Genomic DNA, 21137 nt, shown 5'->3' on the forward strand with positions numbered 1-21137 from the left:
GGGTTTGATGTAAAATCCCATTTTTAAATTTGCTGATACACCACCTCCTCCGCTTCTGAATGGTTTTTGACTCCAAGCATACACACACAGACTCGCATGGCGATCTCAACTGACATTAACAGTAAACATGTCGGCTCCTTACCTGGGACAATGGACACGGTGTCTTTCTCCCAGGACACCACGCTGACGTACTCCTGGACAGCAGCGGGGATGAGGCACTTGAAGACAGCGACATTACCCCGCATGGAGCGCTGGTCAGCCACACGGACTGTATATGGCTCCCTGAACACTAATGGGGAATAAGGAAAGAGCACAAAGTGGCCATTAGATAAGATCCACTTTTATTAGTCCCATGTGGGACCATATACATTTATAGGACAGGATTTCAGTTGAGATTCCCATGTGTCATGAAGATAATGTCAGGCCGAATAACTGTCATGTTACTTGGTGTTTCATCTTTTGCTTAAACAAAAGTTTAAAGTGTCAGGTTGAAACACTGATGACTTCTATTAAACAGACAAGAAGCACGGAATCATGCAGAGACAGAGTTCAATTTGGCTCAATGAGGAGAGACGTTTGGGGCTGCACACTCAGTTACAATCTCCCACCGGGGGCCATAATTAGCCCGCCGTGTAATTTCACTTGGCCCTCGAGGCGATATCAAATTAACACTAGAGCTGGCCCGCCGATTATATACAGCGGCGGTGCCGCGGTAACACCGCATTCACCGCTAATTCTCATACTTGCCAACCCTCCCGGGAGACTCCCAAATTTCAGTGCCCCTCCCGAAAATCGTCACGTCCGCATTTCATCCAGTCCAACGAGTGCTGGCCCAGTCACATAATATGTGCGGCTTTTGCACAACAGAACAAATACCCAGAACCCTTTGCAGCACTAACTCTTCCGGGACGCTAAAAGGTGTGTGTGTGGGGCGGGGGAGGTTTGGTGGTAGCGGGGTGTATTTTGTAGCGTCCCGGAAGAGTTAGTGCTGCAAAGGATTCTGGGTATTTGTTCTGTTGTGTTTATGTTGTGTTACGGTGTGGATGTTCTCCCAAAATGTGTTTGTCATTCTTGTTTGGTGTGGATTCACAGTGTGGCGTATATTTCTAACAGTGTTAAAGTTGTTTATACGGTCACCCTCAGAGTAACGTGTATCGCTGTTGGCGAAGTATGCGTTGCATTCACGTGTGTGTGCGTACAGAAGCTGCACATATCTTGTGACTGGGCCGGCACGTTGTTAAAATGGATGAAAAGCGGACGTGACGACAGCTCGTAGAGGACGTTAAAGGCAGTGCCTTTAAGACACGCCCCCAAGACTGTGGTACGGGTGGACTACGAGATATAATGACTTATGAACATCTTCGTTCGATAATGAAGGTTGCCTCAGCTCAAAACCTGAGCCCGACATTAATGAACTAGCATCCCAGAAAAGATGGCAGGTATCTGGCTTGGGCACATCAGATTAGATCAGTGTGTTGCAAACTGAGCATTTTAAAGTCCTGAATGGTTGGTTTATTCATTGTTATTTTATTTTCAAATTTATTAGCCAGTGGAAAAAGTTAATGTTGATATTTACCTCAGAAGGCTGCAAATAGAAAAGAGGCATTCAATTTTTATTCAAATTGTATTTGATATGCCATTGATATTTTTTAATTATCATTATTATTATTTGAAACTCGATTTTGCATGTCACTATAAAGTTATATAAGCCTTGCTTGTTCAATATTCAATGCAAAACTTGTTTGGGTCCCTATAAAAGGTTAATTTGTTCAACCTTGGCCCGCGGCTTTGTTCAGTTTTAAATTTTGGCCCACTCTGTATTTGAGTTTGACACCCCTGCTCTAAGGTACAGCCCACGTGCTCCTGTATTTATTTGGGAGGTCCCTGGTTACATCAGTGAGGCTGCTTCTGAAGGAAGGGGGGTAAATTTAGCAGCCCCAGTTAGACAGAATATATGATTATTTAGAAATGCAAATGTGTGTCTCTGCTTTGTCTGCGTCACGGTACTCGATGTTCTGGACACAAACACTGATAAGAGACAATTTGCAATCTTGGATTTGCAAGTTGTCCCTTTGTACAGATAGAAAAGTACAACTTCAGCACAATTGATAATAACTATAGCAACGGCCTTTAAGCACAAGAGTTGTGTGATAACTTACAGATAATTATTCTAACATAAAGTTAACTTGAGCCTTAGATTCAAGTAAAGAAAATGCTCAATCTTGTCAAAATCCCAGGTATAATAGTAGGAAATTTTGCAGAACAATATGACGGTCGTCCCTCGCCACATTGTGCTTCAAATATTGCGGCTTCACCACATCATGGATTTAAAAAAAAAAAAAAAATGTTGTAAACCTTTTTAAAGCATATTCTACAACTAGTCATATGTTAAGCATTTCAAGCTTGAACATGGCTAAATAAACTACACATATTAATACTATAGCAGTATTGGCCATTAGAAAAGACCAAACTAATCAGAGCCACTGATTGGCTCAGCTTCAGGCAGCATTACTATATTGGATTAAAAAATGTAAAAGTGACTAAAAGGTGTTATTTCATCTCTAGAGGGCTCTCTTGATGTTGACAAACATATTTAATAGGTCATAAACAGAATTGTTATGCTCTAGCTGTGAAAGTATTTGATTTATAAATAATGATTCCTACTTAGCGGAAATTCACTTATCGGACCGGCCATGTCCGGAACCAATTAACAGCGATAAACGATGGACAACTGTACGTGTAAATTAGACTGGCAGGCATTTGGCAGTTATGAGGTCATAATTTCCCCCTAAAATTCTACTATAACATGTTCCCTCAAATTGTTACATATGGATTCCCATATATATATTTACTTATATATTACACAATATTTTCTCAATTATTACATATATTTAGCCTAATTTATTTTAATGTATTACATTTGCAACTTTTTAAATTCAATTTCTTATTTATTTAAATAAATAACTCTATCGAACACCATATTTATTTTCTTCATCACTGCATAAGCTATCTATCAGATTATCTGTACTTTTCTTTCTTGATTAAAAATTTGAGACATTTAAACACAGGAAATTATTAAAGAATCAGTAATTGCTGAGGCATGGATAAGAGGTTGGATTTAAAAAAAGGTGCTTCTTTCCACTCCTTTAATGTTAAAATGTGCAACACTAATAGGTCAATGATGCCTTCTTTTTGACCATATGTTCAGTTCTTACTTTCAGACAAGTTTTAAGTAGGTAAAATTGGGTAAAATGGAAAAAACCTCATAATATACTGTACCTAAAACTTGTCTGACTGTAAGAAACTGAACATGTATGAGTTGTGCAACTGTAATGATCTGATGTTTCTTAATGTAACTTGTCCGAAAGAAAAAAAAATTATATACTGTATGTACAGTATGTATGTATTTTATACTCAGCCAAAATTACAAAGCCATTAGGGAATTGGTGTTATTGAATGTTATTTTAATTGAAAAATACTAGTATCTGTTGTACCAAAATTGTTTCTACTAATAACAGTGCATTATCTTGTATTCAAAAAAATATTAAAAATAAATACATTGATCTCTCGTTTATTGCTGTTAATTGGTTCCATGCCTGACTAATGTTGTACGGTATTCAGGTACTAACGAAGTAAAAAAGGTACCATACTGCCTTTGAAAAAAACAGATATTTTTTTCTTCATGCCATGCTGGCGCGCTGTGGTGACATTGCTGGTAATATGAGCCAAGACGCATGTCAACATACGCACATAGTACTTACAAGCAGAAACTTTGTGGAGAAAGAAGACGGAGAATGGGGATATTTTGGCGTGAAAACTAACGATAAAGATTAAGCTGTAAACACTGAAGTTCTGCTCTTCAAACGATGCTTTAAAACATAGCCAGCCAGCAGTTAACGTTCGTCCACCGTGTTTTAATCCCTAATCCTCACCACAATGGTGACAAATAAACTAAGTTTCTTACATGTATCATCTCTGCTGGACGAGGAATAGCTATCACTCCAAACTGTAAGAGAACGCGATAGTTAACATCGAACATCAAGCTAGCGCTCATGAATGTAAATAAATGGGTGGAGTTATACAAATACCGACTGTAACGATACCTGCGCAAGTATACAAGGGGCGTATATAGTCAATACTACAATGATTGCATCAATATTTTTCATGATCACAAAATCTTATGTCATTTTTTTATTGTTTATAAACTCAGGCACAGGAGGACTTTAAGAGTAACCATTGCATGATCTTGTAACTACCGGTGCTTGGTATTAGATCGATACCCAAATTTGTAGTATCACTCAAAACTTATGTAAAGTATTCAAACAACAGAAGAATAAGCACTTATTAAATTATAACAGAGGTGTACATAGAACATGTTGAAACAGAAAGTAACCAGATATTAACTGTAAATGAGCAAGTAGATTAATAATCTCTCCGTTTTCTATCGCTTATGCTTCATAATGGGGAACGACCCAATATGTTACTGCATATGTCAGCAGCCAAATTAAAGTTAAAGTACCACTGATAGTCACACACACACTAAGTGTGGATAAATGACCCTCTGCATTCGACCCATCCCTTTATTCCACCCTCTGGGAGGTGAGGGGAGCAGTGAGCAGCAGCGGTGATTTAACCCCTAATCCCAACCATTAAGGAGCCAAGGAACCAACAAATTAGGAGCCTTTACAACCCGTTTGCTTACTACTAAAAGAGAAGTTGTCTATTATGTTCACAATGTTATTTAATGCCACAATTGTTCCTCGATTGCAATAACGAACATATGTTTAAAGTATCATAGGATTGTCTGTTAAAATTAAGCCAATAATGACATTTTTTTTGTGGTGCCCTTTATTTTAAAATGTATCGAAACACATTTTGGGACCAGTACCAAAATATTAGTATCGGGACTTTGATTGATTTTGATTGATTGAAACTTTTATTAGTAGATTGCTCAGTACAGTACATATTCCGTACAATTGACCACTAAATGGTAACACCCGAATACGTTTTTCAACTTGTTTAAGTCTGGGTCAACGTTAAACAATTCATGGTAAAAAACCCTAGGCTTAATTGTGGTAAATTAATTTACAGTATCATTTAAAAATGTAGTATTTTTTAAGTACAGCATACAAAAATATTTTTACTACCTTCTAAATACGGATTTTAACCGTATGAAATAACATAAATAACGTGTTATCCAATATGGTGTTCTGCCTGAGGCTGCACCAATCAATGCCCATGATACTGACAGTGCGCTCTGAATGGTTTGGTCACCTCTAGTGGCGATTACTACTATAATATTGACATTTTTAATTAATGTAGGTAATTTATGCGTAAAAAAAAGCTTAATTTAGGGCAAAAATTGAAGGAATATGTTTGAAAAAGAAAAAAGAAAAACCAAAAAAAATCTGCAGGATGTGGCGATGGATGACTCTAATGTGGCGTGCACTTTTAATGTCAATGTCTGATATCCCAACAGACCGGGTGAATTGTTATCATTTAATTAGTTTAATTGTAAGAGTGAGAACAAACAATTTATGCGCACTGACGTTTACTGCTGCCTTGTAATAAAAAAAAACCAAGCAGGCAGGTCCAGTAAACAAACAAGCTGGTATTGTTGTACTCTCATGTCTGGAGTCCTCCAACTCTACGTCACAGTGATCGTAAGGCGGTCTGACTAGGAGCCACGTTGGAGGCGATGCACAGTGAAGTGGCCTTTAGCCTTTTTCAAGAACAGTGGCGCAGATGCATTGAGACGGTAAGGGGCGCGGCGGGGCTCGCGGCTGCTGCAAATGTCACATGCAGGCGACAGACATCAGAAACATGCGGGCCTGCACATGGCACGCCGAGCAGGAGGCGGTGAGTTGGTGCCAGGGTGGCAGTGATTAAGACAGCGCTTAATGATGAAAACAGTAGCCCGTAGCTAACCAAATTATCTCGGCAGTCAACACTTGCACAGTTAGAGTTGTTAGAACTATAACTTAAAGGGGATCTAGGATGAATTTCGTTTGTTCTGACTTATAAATGTTGTTACAATGTTGGATACTCATGAAACAAAGCGTCAAATCATAAGATTCATGCCTTATGCCGTGAGCTTGCACAGAGTTTTGCATTCCTCCTTTTGCGGGGTTTTGCAGTCTGTACTTATTTGGACATTAAGTCAAGCTATTCCAAGACAGAGAAATCACATGGACAAAGATAAGACCTTCTGGAGGAAAGTTCTGTGGTCAGATGAAACAAAAATTGAGCTGTTCGGCCTCAATACCCAGCAATATGTTTGGAGGAGAAAAGGTGAGGCCTTTAATCCCAGGAACACCAATTCCTACTGTCAAGCATGGTGGTAGTATTATGCTCTGGGCCTTTTTTGCTGCCAATGGAACTGGCGCTTTACGGAGAGTAAATGGGACAGTGAAAAAGGAGGATTACGTCCAAATTCTTCAGGACAACCTAAAATCGTCAGCCCTGAGGTTGGGTCTTGGACGCAGTTGGGTGTTCCAACAGGACAATGACCCCAAACTAGGGATGTCCGATAATGGCTTTTTTGCCGATATCCGATATTCTGATATTGTCCAACTCTTAATTACCGATACCGATATATACAGTCGTGGAATTAACACATTATTATGCCTAATTTGGACAACCAGGTATGGTGAAGATAATAATAGAAAAGCGTGATATAAAATCTAATCCATTATTATTTTATTATAAGGTCCTTTTTAAAAAAAATAAAAAATAAAATAAGATAAATAAATTAAAAACATTTTTTGAATAAAAAAGAAAGTAAAACAATATAAAAACAGTTGCATAGAAACTAGTAATTCATGAAAATGAGTAAAATTAACTGTTAAAGTTTAGTACTATTAGTGGACCAGCAGCATGCACAATCATGTGTGCTTACGGACTGTATCCCTTGCAGACTGTATTGATATATATTAATATATTGTAGGAACCAGAATATTAATAACAGAAAGAAACAACCCTTTTGTGTGAATGAGTGTGAATGAGTGTAAATGGGGGAGGGAGATTTTTTGGGTTGGTGCACTAATTGTAAGTGTATCTTGTGTTTTTTATGTTGATTTAATTAAAAAAAACAAAAAACAAACAAACAAAAAAACGATACCGATAATAAAAAACGACACCGATAATTTCCGATATTACATTTTAAAGCATTTATCGGCCGATAACATCGGCCGATAAATGCTTATCGGTATCGTTTTTAAATTTTTTTTATTATGCCTAATTTGGACAATAAGGTATGGTGAAGATAATAATAGAAAAGCGTGATAAAAGATCTAATCCATTATTATTTTATTATAAGGTCCTTTTTAAAAATAATTATAAAATAAAATAAGATAAATAAATTAAAAACATTTTCTTGAATAAAGAAGAAAGTAAAACAATATAAAAACAGTTACATAGAAACTAGTAATTCATGAAAATGAGTAAAATTAACTGTTAAAGTTTAGTACTATTAGTGGACCAGCAGCACACACAATCATGTGTGCTTACGGACTGTATCCCTTGCAGACTGTATTGATATATATATACACCGATAATTTCCGATATTACATTTTAAAGCATTTTCTACCCCAAACACATGTCAAAAGTGGTAAAGGAATGTCTAAATCAGGCTACAATTAAGGTTTTAGAATGGCCTTCCCAAAGTCCTGACTTAAATGTGTGGACAATGCTGAAGAAAAAAAGTCCATGTCAGAAAACCAACAAATTTAGCTGAACTGCACCAATTTTTTCAAGAGTGGTCAAAAATTCAACCATAAGCTTGTGGATGGCTACCAAAAGCACCTTTTTGCAGTGAAACTTGCCAAGGGACAAGTAACCAAATATTAACATTGCTGTATGTATACTTTTGACCCAGCAGATTTGGTCACATTTTCAGTAGACCCATAATAAACTCATAAAAGAACCAAACTTCATGAATGTTTTTTGTGACCACCAAGTATGTGCTCCAATCACTCTATCACAAAAAAATAAGAGTTGTAGAAATGATTGGCAACTTAAGACAGCCATGACATTATGTCCTTCACAAGTGTATGTAAACTTTTGACCACGACTGTATATATTTAAAATGTGCACATTTACAAAAGATACATGATGATACTTTTTAGAGGGTGGGGCATGGTTTCATTTGCAGTCTGGGAACGCCTCCAGATTCAAACAAGTGTCTATGGAGCAAAATATATACAATATTTAAACCAAAGCATATCCAATACATATTATCTACACCACAGGGAAGTATTTTAAATGTAGATTGGGGAACTGCACTTTTTTTGGAATGTCGCCTATCATTCACATTCCCTATGTGAGACACTAACACTTTTTTTTATTGCATTCTAAATCGTAAAACACGGCAAGTATGAGGTGGCGAACAATGCAGCTAATGGGTGTACACTCTTCTGCCTATAAAGTACTAAAAAAAAACCCTCCAAAAACCGCCAACAATACTCCATTTCCATCTCATGACCTAAATATTAACCAAGTATTAGTGATATTGTTATTATATAGTGCATCGGGGCAGTCACAGGGCTTCACATGTTTCACATTTTGTTATGTTACAAGCTTACAGCCTTTTTCAAGAATGGAATAAAATCATTTTTGTCCACTTAATTGTACAGACAATACCTCATAATGACAATGTGATTATTTTTTTTTGTGGCAAAAATTAATTAAAGACAAAACAACAACCAAATCCCGTGTACATAAGTATTCACAACATTTGCACAATACTTTGTTGATGCACCTTTGGCAGAATTTACAGCCTCAAGTCTTTTTGAATACGGTGCCTCAAGCTTGGCACACCTATCTTTGGGCAGTTTTGCCCATTCCTCTTTGCAGCACCTCTCAAGCTCCATCGGGTTGGATGGGAAGCCTGAGATAGCGTGATCTTGCATCCTAATAGGATGTGTTGTAGGGAAGCGCTGATGGTCTCACAAAGATCGCAGACCTGCTCGGTTCCCAGCCACGGTTGAAGGTTTTGGGGGGAGGGCAGAGCGTCTTATGTTGCCCTCAGGAGGAAGCTGTGTGGCAGTTTCCAGAAATCTGCCCCCCTTATCACCTGACCCATAACCCCTTCCCATGTCGTCCAGCGTCCCTGCTTGCTTTGCGCCACTGTCTTGAGCATGTACTCTTCCTCGGCCATCTTTGTTTGATCATGAGGTCCTTCCTCTCCTTTCTATAAGCATGGGCTGGTCTCCCTATCCAAGGCCAGCACGCCATATCTGGGCTCTTCCCACCACCCCTTCAGCTCTCGATTTCCTCCCACTCACCACGTGGGCTTCTTTGTCCCTCACAGTCTCATCTGCCGAGTCCCTTGCCTTCTCCTGGCTGTACCCTATGGTGATCGATTTCAGGGAAAGCTAGAATGTGTTGTTTCCATACAGGCTGGCCGATGAGTGGCACCTTGGAAGACAAACAAGCTACCTTTTGCTTCCATCTTGCGTACAGTCGACGTAGCGACCTCGCACATCTTCAGAGGCCATATTACCCCTGGGTACAGTGTGAAGTTAAGACACCAGGCCTTGTACTTCCCAGTCAACTGGCTTGAATCAATTTCAGCCAAGCCTGCTAAGATCTGCTGCAGTGTGGTCTTTCCTATATACTTGTCTGAGAGGCTGGATGTACATTGCTTCCCCAGGCTTCGGATGGGCTGATCAGCAATGGAATATTTTCTACGCCGATGGTAAATCTGACCCCATCATTCCACACTCCGTTCTGCAGGGACAGGCTCCTTGACTTTCTTGCTCTGAATTTCATCCTGGCCAAAGCCATCAACTCATCCAGCCTCTTCATCCGCCTGGATGTGCACTTAGCAATACTGCTACATGATGCTTACTGTTAAACTAGAGCTGGATCTGTTCAGCACACAGCTTCAAATACGTGTTGCGCATCATCCTTATATGTATGCTAAAAAAGATAAGGTTCTGGATTATCATTTCTCCCAAATTAGAATTTGATGGCTCTCATTAAGTCTATCAGGACTAGTAGTGTTGTTGTTATTGTTGAAGGGAAAAGCAAACGTTGTGATGTGTCTGTGAAATTAATACGCCGCCGTATGCTTACAATGTACAGTTCAGTTCAGTTTATTTCGAACATGCATACGATACAATGTAATGCATCACACAATTCCAGTTGTTTCATTCCACATGTCCGAAAAGAAGTAGGAAGAAGCAGTCTATTTAATCCTACCCCTTTTTATACCATAGCAATTTTATCCAATTTCCTTGTTCTCTGTAACAGAACAGTGAACAAATAAATAAAAAATAAATAACATATTATAGCTAGCAAACAAATATTAAATACATAAATAATCTATGTCTCAATAAAAAAGGGGGAAAAAAAGGGTTCAAGATGTTCATCATAATTCTTGTTCTGTGTACTTTCTGAACACTTGTAGTTTGAACAGTCTCTTAAACTGAATCATATCGGTGCTTTGTTTGATATCTTTGGTTAATCCATTCCATAATTTAATTCCACATACTGATATACTAGAGGTTTTAAGTGTTGTACGAGCATACAAATGTTTTAAATTAGAATTTCCTCTAAGGTTATAATTCTCCTCTTTTGTTGAGAAGAATTGTTGTACATTCTTAGGTAGCAGGTTATAGTTTGCTTTGTACATAATTTTGTCTGTTTGCAAATGCACCAAATTGTTGAATTTCAATAATTGTGATTTAATAAATAAAGGGTTTGTATGTTCTCTATAACCAACATTATGTATTATTCTAATTGCCGTATTTTTCGGAGTATAAGTCGCTCCGGAGTATAAGTCGCACCGGCCGAAAATGCATAATAAAGAAGGAAAAAAACATATATAAGTCGCACTGGAGTATAAGTCGCATTTTTGGGGGAAATGTATTTGATAAAACCCAACACCAAGAATAGACATTTGAAAGGCAATTTAAAATAAATAAAGAATAGTGAACAACAGGCTGAATAAGTGTACGTTATATGACGCATAAATAACCAACTGAGAACGTGCCTGGTATGTTAACGTAACATATTATGGTAAGAGTCATTTAAATAACTATAACATATAGAACATGCTATACGTTTACCAAACAATCTGTCACTCCTAATCGCTAAATCCGATGAAATCTTATACATCTAGTCTCTTACATGAATGAGCTAAATAATATTATTTGATATTTTACGGTTATGTGTTAATAATTTCACACATTACGAAAAAAACTGACTTATAGTGCGAAAAATACGGTGATCTTTTTTGTAACACATTTAGTGAATGAAGCGCACATTTGTAGTTGTTTCCCCATATTTCTACACAATAATTCACATATGGTAACAATAGCGAGCAGTAGAGAATATTAAGCGATTTTTGGCAAAATACGTAAATAAAATACGTATTTTGCACCTCCTTGTTATTATGAGTGTGCCTGTAGTTTCCTAATGAAGCCTTAGCTTGACGATCCTCTACTTTCTCCTGCTCCTGTTTGCTGCGGCAACAACAAACAAAACTCCAGACACTCCTCTTCGTTTTGTATCGTTTACTTGTCAACTTAATCCTTCAAAAACGTAAAATAATAACGATGTGGGAACAAATGAATGGCAAAATAAAGCGAATTTGTTACAGTAAGAAAGAGTCAGAAAAAGTAAGAGTAAGTGCAAAAAACTGTGTGGCTCTATTCCACCATACCTGACTGCCATTACCCATAATACGTCCAAACCATATTACCACACGGATCCTTCCGCCATATATGCAATTAAACAGTTACGTAATCTTCACTGTATTAAAAAAGTATAAAATAGTACTTCATCAAATTATTCAGACAAATGTAATAATTACAAATAAAGTGCACCTTATAATTATTCTAAGCATGCAATATATACATTTTTGTATTATTTCAATAAAATAAATAGTCCCCTTTTGGCTGAATAAACATAAAGAACCTTCCATAAAATGTAAATGAACTTAAACAGCATTTAGGGTCCTACAGTGCCTGTTACTACATTACATATTTACTTACAGCATGTATATAAAATGTTGATTGAGGTTTTTTTAGACTCCCATTGGCTCCATTGTTAGATGACTTTTGCTAACATTTATTAACAAGTTAGAATGCACAAAAAACAAACATACATTCTTACATAAGAATTGTGAATGATAAGCAAAATTCCCCCACACCCAAAAGTGCAGTTCCCCTCTAAGTGAAATTGAGAGCTATTCTGACGTAGAGTAGAGGAAAGACAGGTGAATGATAGTTTGATGGAGCTTTATCCAAACTGTATGGGCCAATGATTTTCTTCCCCCTTGCAACTTTGATGTGAGACAAACTATGAGTAAGATGAGTAATGTGTGTGATGAGGAAAACACTATTACAGAAATGAAATGGCTGATGCTGGCAAGTGTTCCTGGCGTCCCAATCTATCACTGCTATTCAACCAGCTAGGCCTCCCTCCAAAATGAGGACAGTAATAGCTTAACAATGCAAATCACACCCACACACACACACAACACAGAGTAGCCCCGCCCTCCGGTGTGTGCACACTCTCCTCCAGCTTTCTAGTGATATAATTAACGCCTAGCCTGAAGGCCTGTTTCCTTGGTCATTAATAATGCTTTATGCCAGCAACCACTGTCACTGGAACCCACTGGAACCAAAAGCAACGTCCTTGCCAAATGTTAGAGAGTCTTTCACTTCAGAGTAACTCTACCTTTAAGCTCACCTACGTTGGATGAAACTACAACACAATCGTATTTCATCAGCCATTTTCATATACAATGGTACCTTAAAGGCCTACTGAAACCCACTACTACCGACCACGCAGTCTGATAGTTTATATATCAATGATGAAATCTTAACATTATAACACATGCCAATACGGCCGGGTTAACTTATAAAGTGACATTTTAAATTTGCCGCTAAACTTCCGGTTCGAAACGCCTCTGAGGATGACGTATGCGCGTGACGTAGCCCGACGAACACGGGTATGCCTTCCACATTGAAGCCAATATGAAAAAGCTCTGTTTTCATTTCATAATTCCACAGTATTCTGGACATCTGTGTTCGTGAATCTGTTTCAATCATGTTCATTGCATTATGGAGAAGGAAGCCAAGCAAGCAAAGAAGAAAGTTGTCGGTGCGAAATGGACGTATTTTTCGAACGTAGTCAGCCACAACAGTACACAGCCGGCGCTTCTTTGTTTACATTCCCGAAAGATGCAGTCAAGATGGAAGAACTCGGATAACAGAGACTCTAACCAGGAGGACTTTTGATTTGGATACACAGACGCCTGTAGAGAACTGGGACAACACAGACTCTTACCAGGATTACTTTGATTTGGATGACAAAGACGCAGACGTGCTACTGTGAGTATGCAGCTTTGGCTTTTTTTTTGCGTATGTACGTAACTTTTTTAAAATATATAAGCTTTATGAACCTTGGGTTAGGTGAACGGTCTTTTGGGCTGAGTGATTGTGTGTGTTGATCATGTGTTTGAATTGTATTGGCGTGTTCTATGGAGCTAGGAGCTAGCAGAGGAGCTAGGAGCTAGCATAACACGTACCGTACCGTAAGTGCGCGTCACGTACGTAACTTTTTAAAAATATATAAGCTTTATGAACCTTGGGTTAGGTGAACGGTCTTTTGGGCTGAGTGATTGTGTGTGTTGATCGGGTGTTTGAATTGTATTGGCGTGTTCTATGGAGCTAGGAGCTAGCAGAGGAGCTAGGAGCTAGCATAACAAACACGCAGGTGTTATTATGCAGGATTAATTTGTGGCATATTAAATATAAGCCTGGTTGTGTTGTGGCTAATAGAGTATATATATGTCTTGTGTTTATTTACTGTTGTAGTCATTCCCAGCTGAATATCAGGTACCGTGAGTATGCAGCCTTGGCTGCTAAACATTCGATAACTTGACCGTATGTGCGCGTCACGTACGTAACTTTTTAAAAATATATAAGCTTTATGAACCTTGGGTTAGGTAAACGGTCTTTTGGGCTGAGTGATTGTGTGTGTTGATCAGGTGTTTGAATTGTATTGGCGTGTTCTATGGAGCTAGGAGCTAGCAGAGGAGCTAGGAGCTAGCATAACAAACACGCAGGTGTTTTTATGCAGGATTAATTTGTGGCATATTAAATATAAGCCTGGTTGTGTTGTGGCTAATAGAGTATATATATGTCTTGTGTTTATTTACTGTTGTAGTCATTCCCAGCTGAATATCAGGTCACCCCCGGCTCTCACAGCATCTTCCCTATCTGAATAGCTTCAACTCCCCACTAGTCCTTCACTTGCACTTTACTCATCCACAAATCTTTCATCCTCGCTCAAATTAATGGGGAAATTGTCGCTTTCTCGGTCCGAATCTCTCTCACTTCATGCGGCCATCATTGTAAACAATAGGGAACTTTGCGTATATGTTCAACTGACTACGTCACGCTACTTCCGGTAGGTGCAAGCCTTTTTTTTATCAGATACCAAAAGTTGCAATCTTTATCGTCGTTGTTCTATACTAAATCCTTTCAGCAAAAATATGGCAATATCGCGAAATGATCAAGTATGACACATAGAATAGATCTGCTATCCCCGTTTAAATAAAAAAAATTCATTTCAGTAGGCCTTTAAAGGCCTACTGAAACCCACTACTACCGACCACGCAGTCTGATAGTTTATATATCAATGATGAAATCTTAAAATTATAACACATGCCAATACGGCCGGGTTAACTTATAAAGTGACATTTTAAATTTGCCGCTAAACTTCCGGTTCGAAACGCCTCTGAGGATGACGTATGCGCGTGACGTAGCCCGGCGAACACGGGTATGCCTTCCACATTGAAGCCAATACGAAAAAGCTCTGTTTTCATTTCATAATTCCACAGTATTCTGGACATCTGTGTTCGTGAATCTGTTGCAATCATGTTCATTGCATTATGGAGAAGGAAGCTGAGCAAGCAAAGAAGAAAGTTGTCGGTGCGAAATGGACGTATTTTTCGAACGTAGTCAGCAACAACAGTACACAGCCGGCGCTTCTTTGTTTACATTCCCGAAAGATGCAGTCAAGATGGAAGAACTCGGATAACAGAGACTCTAACCAGGAGGACTTTTGACTTCGATACACAGACGCCTGTAGAGAACTGGGACAACACAGACTCTTACCAGGATTACTTTGATTTGGATGACAAAGACGCAGACGTGCTACTGTGAGTATGCAGCTTTGGCTTCTAAACATTTGATCGCTTGACCGTATGTGCGCAACTTTTTTTTGCGTATGTACGTAACTTTTTAAAAATATATAAGCTTTATGAACCTTGGGTTAGGTGAACGGTCTTTTGGGCTGAGTGATTGTGTGTGTTGATCAGGTGTTTGAATTGTATTGGCGTGTTCTATGGAGCTAGGAGCTAGCAGAGGAGCTAGGAACTAGCGTAACAAACACGCAGGTGTTTTTATGCAGGATTAATTTGTGGCATATTAAATATAAGCCTGGTTGTGTTGTGGCTAATAGAGTATATATATGTCTTGTGTTTATTTACTGTTGTAGTCATTCCCAGCTGAATATCAGGTCACCCCCGGCTCTCACAGCATCTTCCCTATCTGAATAGCTTCAACTCCCCACTAGTCCTTCACTTGCACTTTACTCATCTACAAATCTTTCATCCTCGCTCAAATTAATGGGGAAATTGTCGCTTTCTCGGTCCGAATCTCTCTCACTTCATGCGGCCATCATTGTAAACAATAGGGAACTTTGCGTATATGTTCAACTGACTACGTCACGCTACTTCCGGTAGGGGCAAGCCTTTTTTTTATCAGATACCAAAAGTTGCAATCTTTATCGTCGTTGTTCTATACTAAATCCTTTCAGCAAAAATATGGCAATATCGCGAAATGATCAAGTATGACACATAGAATAGATCTGCTATCCCCGTTTAAATAAAAAAAATTCATTTCAGTAGGCCTTTAACTTACGAATAATTTAAGATATAAACTGTTACTTTGCTCTTTGTTATGCTTTAAGTCCCTCCCGATTTTCCCGGGAGACTCCCGGATTTCAGTGCCCCTCCCGAAAATCTCCCGGGGCAACCATTCTCCCGAATTTCTCCCGATTTCCACCCGGACAATAATATTGGGGGCGTGCCTTAAAGGCACTGCCTTTAGCGTCCTCTCTCACCTGAAACATTCACCCCTAAACAGCCGCATGCTGTCCAGGTGTCCGCTTTTCCTCCATATAAACAGCGTGCCGGCCCAGTCACATAATAATGTAGCGTTGGACGGGTTTAACAATGGTCTTTCCTCGAAGATGTCAAGAAATGCTGACACGTTGTATGATCTTTTAACTGGTTTAATGATAACGTTAACTTCAAGCACACGCACGCACACACACACAAGTGAACGCAAGGCATACTTGGTCAACAGCCATACAGGTCACACTGAGGGTGACCGTATAAATAACTTTAACACTGTTACTAATAGGCGCCACACTGTCAACCCACAGCAAACAAGAATGACAAACACATTTCGGGAGAACATCCGCACCGAAACACAACATAAACACAACAGAACAAATACCCAGAACCCCTTGCAGCACTAACTCTTCCGGGACGCTACAATAACATCTACGGCTTTTGGAGCTCAGTGCACAACTGCACACACAACAAGAAGGAGATGAAGCAGAAGAACGAAGAAGAGACATGGCGACGACGAGTAAGAAGAAGAAATACGCTTGCAAGTTCCAAAATGATTGGAAAAAAAGAATTTCATTTCATCCAGGACAGCTCGAAGTTGAAGAGGTATGCTGCCTGCAGCCCCCCCCCCCCCCCCCCCCCACCACACACCCCCCAACCTTGCCCCCCATCTCCCGAATTCGGAGGTCTCAAGGTTGGCAAGTATGGGTTAAAGCAGTGGTTCTTAACCTGGGTTCGATCGAACCCTAGGGGTTCGGTGAGTCAGGCTCAGGGGTTCGGCGGAGGTCAAGACACACCCGAATCATCGTGTAAATAAAAACTTCTCCCTATCGGCGTATTAAGGATACGGCAACAGCAGAAGTCAGACTGATTTGCAGGTGTGTAATTTGTTGTGAGTTTATGCACTGTGTTGGTTTTGTTATTTGAACATATCATATCATGATCATATCATGCACGGTTCATTTTGTGCACCAGTATAAAAACATGGTAACACTTTAGTATGGGGAACATATTCACCATTAATTAGTTGCTTATTAACATGCAAATTAGTAACATATTGGCTCTTAACTAGTCATTATTAAGTACTTATTAATGCCTTATGCGGCATGGCCTCATTATAACCCTAACCCTCTAACCCTGGCCCTAACCCTCTAACCCTAACCCTAACCAAATAACTCTAAATTAAGTCTTTCTTACTTAGAATATGTTCCCCTAGTGTCCAAAAAACTCTAAATTAAGTCTTTGTTACTTAGAATATGTTCCCCATACTAAAGTGTTACCAAAAACATATAACTTTGTCTTGAATTTGAAAAAATTGTTTTTTTTAATTTTTCACTAAAGAAGGGTTCGGTGAATGCGCATATGAAACTGGTGGGGTTTGGTACCTCCAACAAGGTTAAGAACCACCGGGTTAAAGTAAGATCTGTAACAGAGTTGTGCAATTTGAGCAACAAAGAGTTAATATATTCCTGCATTGTTTACACAAGAAATAAACACCGGTTTCTGATTAGACAGTTGGGATCCACGCTTAAGGGCCGTTCAGCGATGGACACAATCTTACCATCCAACCACCAGAACTGAGAAAGTTAGTGCAAAAGAGAAGAAGCAGTAACCCAAATCGAAGAAACAAACTATTAAAAATGTGTCCTACATGTTAGTAGCCTCACCGGCGAGTCAGCCCCGCACCGTAGCGTCAGTCCGCATTACACAAGCTGCAGCCAGCCACAAACGTCCAAATGACAAACATTTATCCATAAAAATATTAAGAAGCGCCAGACGTTGTTTGAAGTGTTTTAATTTGTTCAGTCTGGACTGTCCAGCATCATCTTTGGTACACAGACATACACATCGCTTGTTGTCAACTGACATCTCCGGTCCTTTACTCAAATAAGTCAGTGTGGAACAAAAACAGCGATTGTTTTGGGGCACAAGGGGGACAGTTTTGTCAAATGTTACAAAAGAAACAAGAAACCAGCTCTATGAAAACATGTTTACAATAAGCCGACTTGGCAACACTGGACGAAGAAGCAGCCAGAAGGACACACCGCATTAGTCCGCTCCACAAGGTAAATGCTGGACAATATGACTTTATTTCTTAAACCGGTCTAAAAGTATTTATTTCTAAAAGGCATGTCACATGTAAAAATTGTGCTGTTTTTGGGAGGGCCAAGTACGGATTAAGTTGATTTCCAGTCATTTTAAGGGGCGGGGCTGTTTTGAGATACACTATATTGCCAAAAGTATTTGGCCACCTGCCTTGACTCACATATGAACTTGAAGTTCAATCCCATTCCTAACCCATAGGGTTCAATATGATGTCGGTCAATCTTTTGCAGCTATTACAGCTTCAACTCTTCTGGGAAGGCTGTCCACAAGGTTGCGGAGTTTGTTTATAGGAATTTTCCACCATTTTTCCAAAAAGCGCATTGGTGAAGTCGCACACTAATGTTGGTCGAGAAGGCCTGGCTCTCAGTCTTCGTTCTAATTCATCTCAAAGGTGTTCTATCAGGTTCAGGTCAGGACTCTGTGCAGGCCAGTCAAGTTCATCTACATCAAACTATGTCATCCATGTCTTTATGGACCTTGCTTTGTGCAGTGGTGCACAGTCATGTTGGAAGAGGAATGGGCCCGCTCCAAACTGTTCCCACAAAGTTGGGAGCATGGAATTGTCCAAAATGTTTTGATATCCTGGAGCATTCAAAGTTCCTTTCACTGGAACTAAGGGGCCAAGCCCAACTCCTGGAAAACAACCCCACACCATATTTCCTCCGCTGACCCCTCTCTGTCAGTTTACGTGGCCTACCGCTTTTTGGCTGAGTTGCTGTTGTTCCCCAACTCTTCCATTTTCTTATAATAAAGCAGACAGTTGACTTTGGAATGTTTAGGAGCGAGGAAATTTCCCTACTGGATTTGTTGCACAGGTGGCATCTTATGACCGTTGCATGCTGGAAATCACTGAGCTCCTGAGAGCGGCCCATTCTTTCACACATGTTTGTAGAAACAGTCTCCATGCCTAAGTGCTTCATTTTATACACCTGTGGCCGGGCCAAGTGATTAGGACACCTGATTCTGATCATTTGGATGGGTGGCCAAATAATTTTGGCAATATAGTGTATGAATGTTTTGAGTTAATAGCTCAGGGCATGGGTGTCAAACTCTGGCCCGCGGGCCAATGTAATTTCACTTGGCCCTTGAGGCGATATTAAATTAACACTAAAGCTGGCCCGCCGATTATATATTGCGGCGGTGCAGCGGTAACACCGCATTCACCGATAATTCTAACACTTGCCAACCCTCCCGGGAGTCTTCAGCGCCCTCCTGAAAATCGTCACGTCTGCTTTTCAGCAAGGCCAAGGAGTGCTGGCCCAGTCACATAACATGTGCAGCTTCTGCACGCACACCCAAGTGAATGCAACGCATACTTCATCATCAGCGATACAGGTTACACTGAGGGTAGCCGAATAAAAAACTTTAACACTGTTAGAAATATACGCCACACTGTGAATCCACACCAAACAAGAATGACAAACACATTTCGGGAGAACATCCGCACCCTAACACAACATAAACACAACAGAACAAACACCCAGAACCCTTTGCAGCACTAACTCTTCCGGGACGCTACAAGGTGTGTGTGTGTGGGGGGGGGGGGAGGTTTGGTGGTAGCGGGTGTGTATTTTGTAGCGTACCGGAAGAGTTAGTGCTGCAACGGATTCTGGGTATTTGTTCTGTTGTGTTTATGTTGTGTTACGGTGCGGATGTTCTCCCTAAATGTGTTTGTCATTCTTGTTTGGTGTGGATTCACAGTGTGGCGTATATTTCTAACAGTGTTAAAGTTTTTTATACAGGCACCCTCAGTGTAACCTGTATCGCTGTTGATGGAGTATGCATTGCATTCACTCGTGTGTGCGTACAGAAGCCGCACATATCTTGTGACTGGGTCTGAAAGATGTTAGAATGGATGAAAAGCGGACGTGACGATAGCTCGTAGAGTACGTTACAGGCAGTGCATTTAAGCCACGCCCCCAAGACTGTGGTCTGGGTGGACGAGATATAATGACTGATGAACACCTTCGTTCGATAATGAAGGTTGCCTCAGCTCAAACCCTGAGTCCCGACATTAATGAACTAGCATCCAAGAAAAGATGCCAGGTATCTGGCTTGGGCACATCAGATTAGATCAGTGTGTTGCAAACTGAGCAGTTTAAAGTCCTGAATGGTTGTTTTATTCATTGTTATTTTATTTTCAAATATATTAGCCTGTGGAAAAAGTTAATGTTGATAATTACCACAGAAGGCTGCAAATAGAAAAGAGGCATTCTATTTTTATTTAAAGATTAAAGATTAAAGTACCAATGATTGTCACACACACACTAGATGTGGTGAAATTTGTCCTCTGCATTTGACCCATCCCTTTGGGGAGCAGTGGGCAGCAGCGGCGCCGCGCCCGGGAATCATTTTGGTGATTTAACCCCCAACTCCAACCCTTGATGCTGAGTGCCAAGCAGGGAGGGAAACGGGTCCCATTTTTATAGTCTTTGGTATGACTCGGCTGGGATTTGAACTCCAACCTACCGAAATTGCATTTGATATGCCATTGATATTTTTTATTATTATTATTATTATTTGAAACTCGATTTTGCATGTCACTATAAAGTCATATAAGCCTTTCTTGTTCAATATTCAATGCAAAACGTGTTTGGGTCCCTATTAAAAGGTTAATTTGTTCAACCTTGGCCCGCGGCTTTGTTCAGTTTTAAATTTTGTCCCACTCTGTATTTGAGTTTGACACCCCTGGCTCAGGGATTGTGGTAAAGGAAGTTGAGGTACTACTGTATCTACTTATGAGTAGTCGGTGTACAGCGTATAAAGTATAGATGCATCATTCTATAAAACCTCACCTCACAGTGAACTTGCCCAAATTGTTTACAGTATTCTGTGTGAGCGCCACTTTTATTAAGTACTGCCTTTATCCTTTTGG

The 21137-nt window shown here is 39.7% G+C and overlaps 1 protein-coding gene across 3 annotated transcripts in view; it reads right to left on the reverse strand.

The window, feature by feature from the left end:
- The window catches only part of dscaml1 (Down syndrome cell adhesion molecule like 1), a 332167-nt gene that overhangs the window by 272792 nt on the left and 38238 nt on the right, over positions 1-21137 (reverse strand). For all 3 annotated transcript variants that reach the window (XR_009827441.1, XM_062060149.1, XM_062060148.1), the window contains exon 3: positions 143-289. Coding sequence is in view for 2 of the 3 variants with exons in the window: in XM_062060149.1 (XP_061916133.1) it covers positions 143-289 (147 nt within the window). In the remaining variant the exon portion in view is untranslated. The remainder of the gene's footprint in view (positions 1-142; positions 290-21137) is intronic.

This window comes from Entelurus aequoreus, linkage group LG10, assembly GCF_033978785.1.
Source record: "Entelurus aequoreus isolate RoL-2023_Sb linkage group LG10, RoL_Eaeq_v1.1, whole genome shotgun sequence".
NCBI classification, from domain to species: domain Eukaryota; kingdom Metazoa; phylum Chordata; class Actinopteri; order Syngnathiformes; family Syngnathidae; genus Entelurus; species Entelurus aequoreus.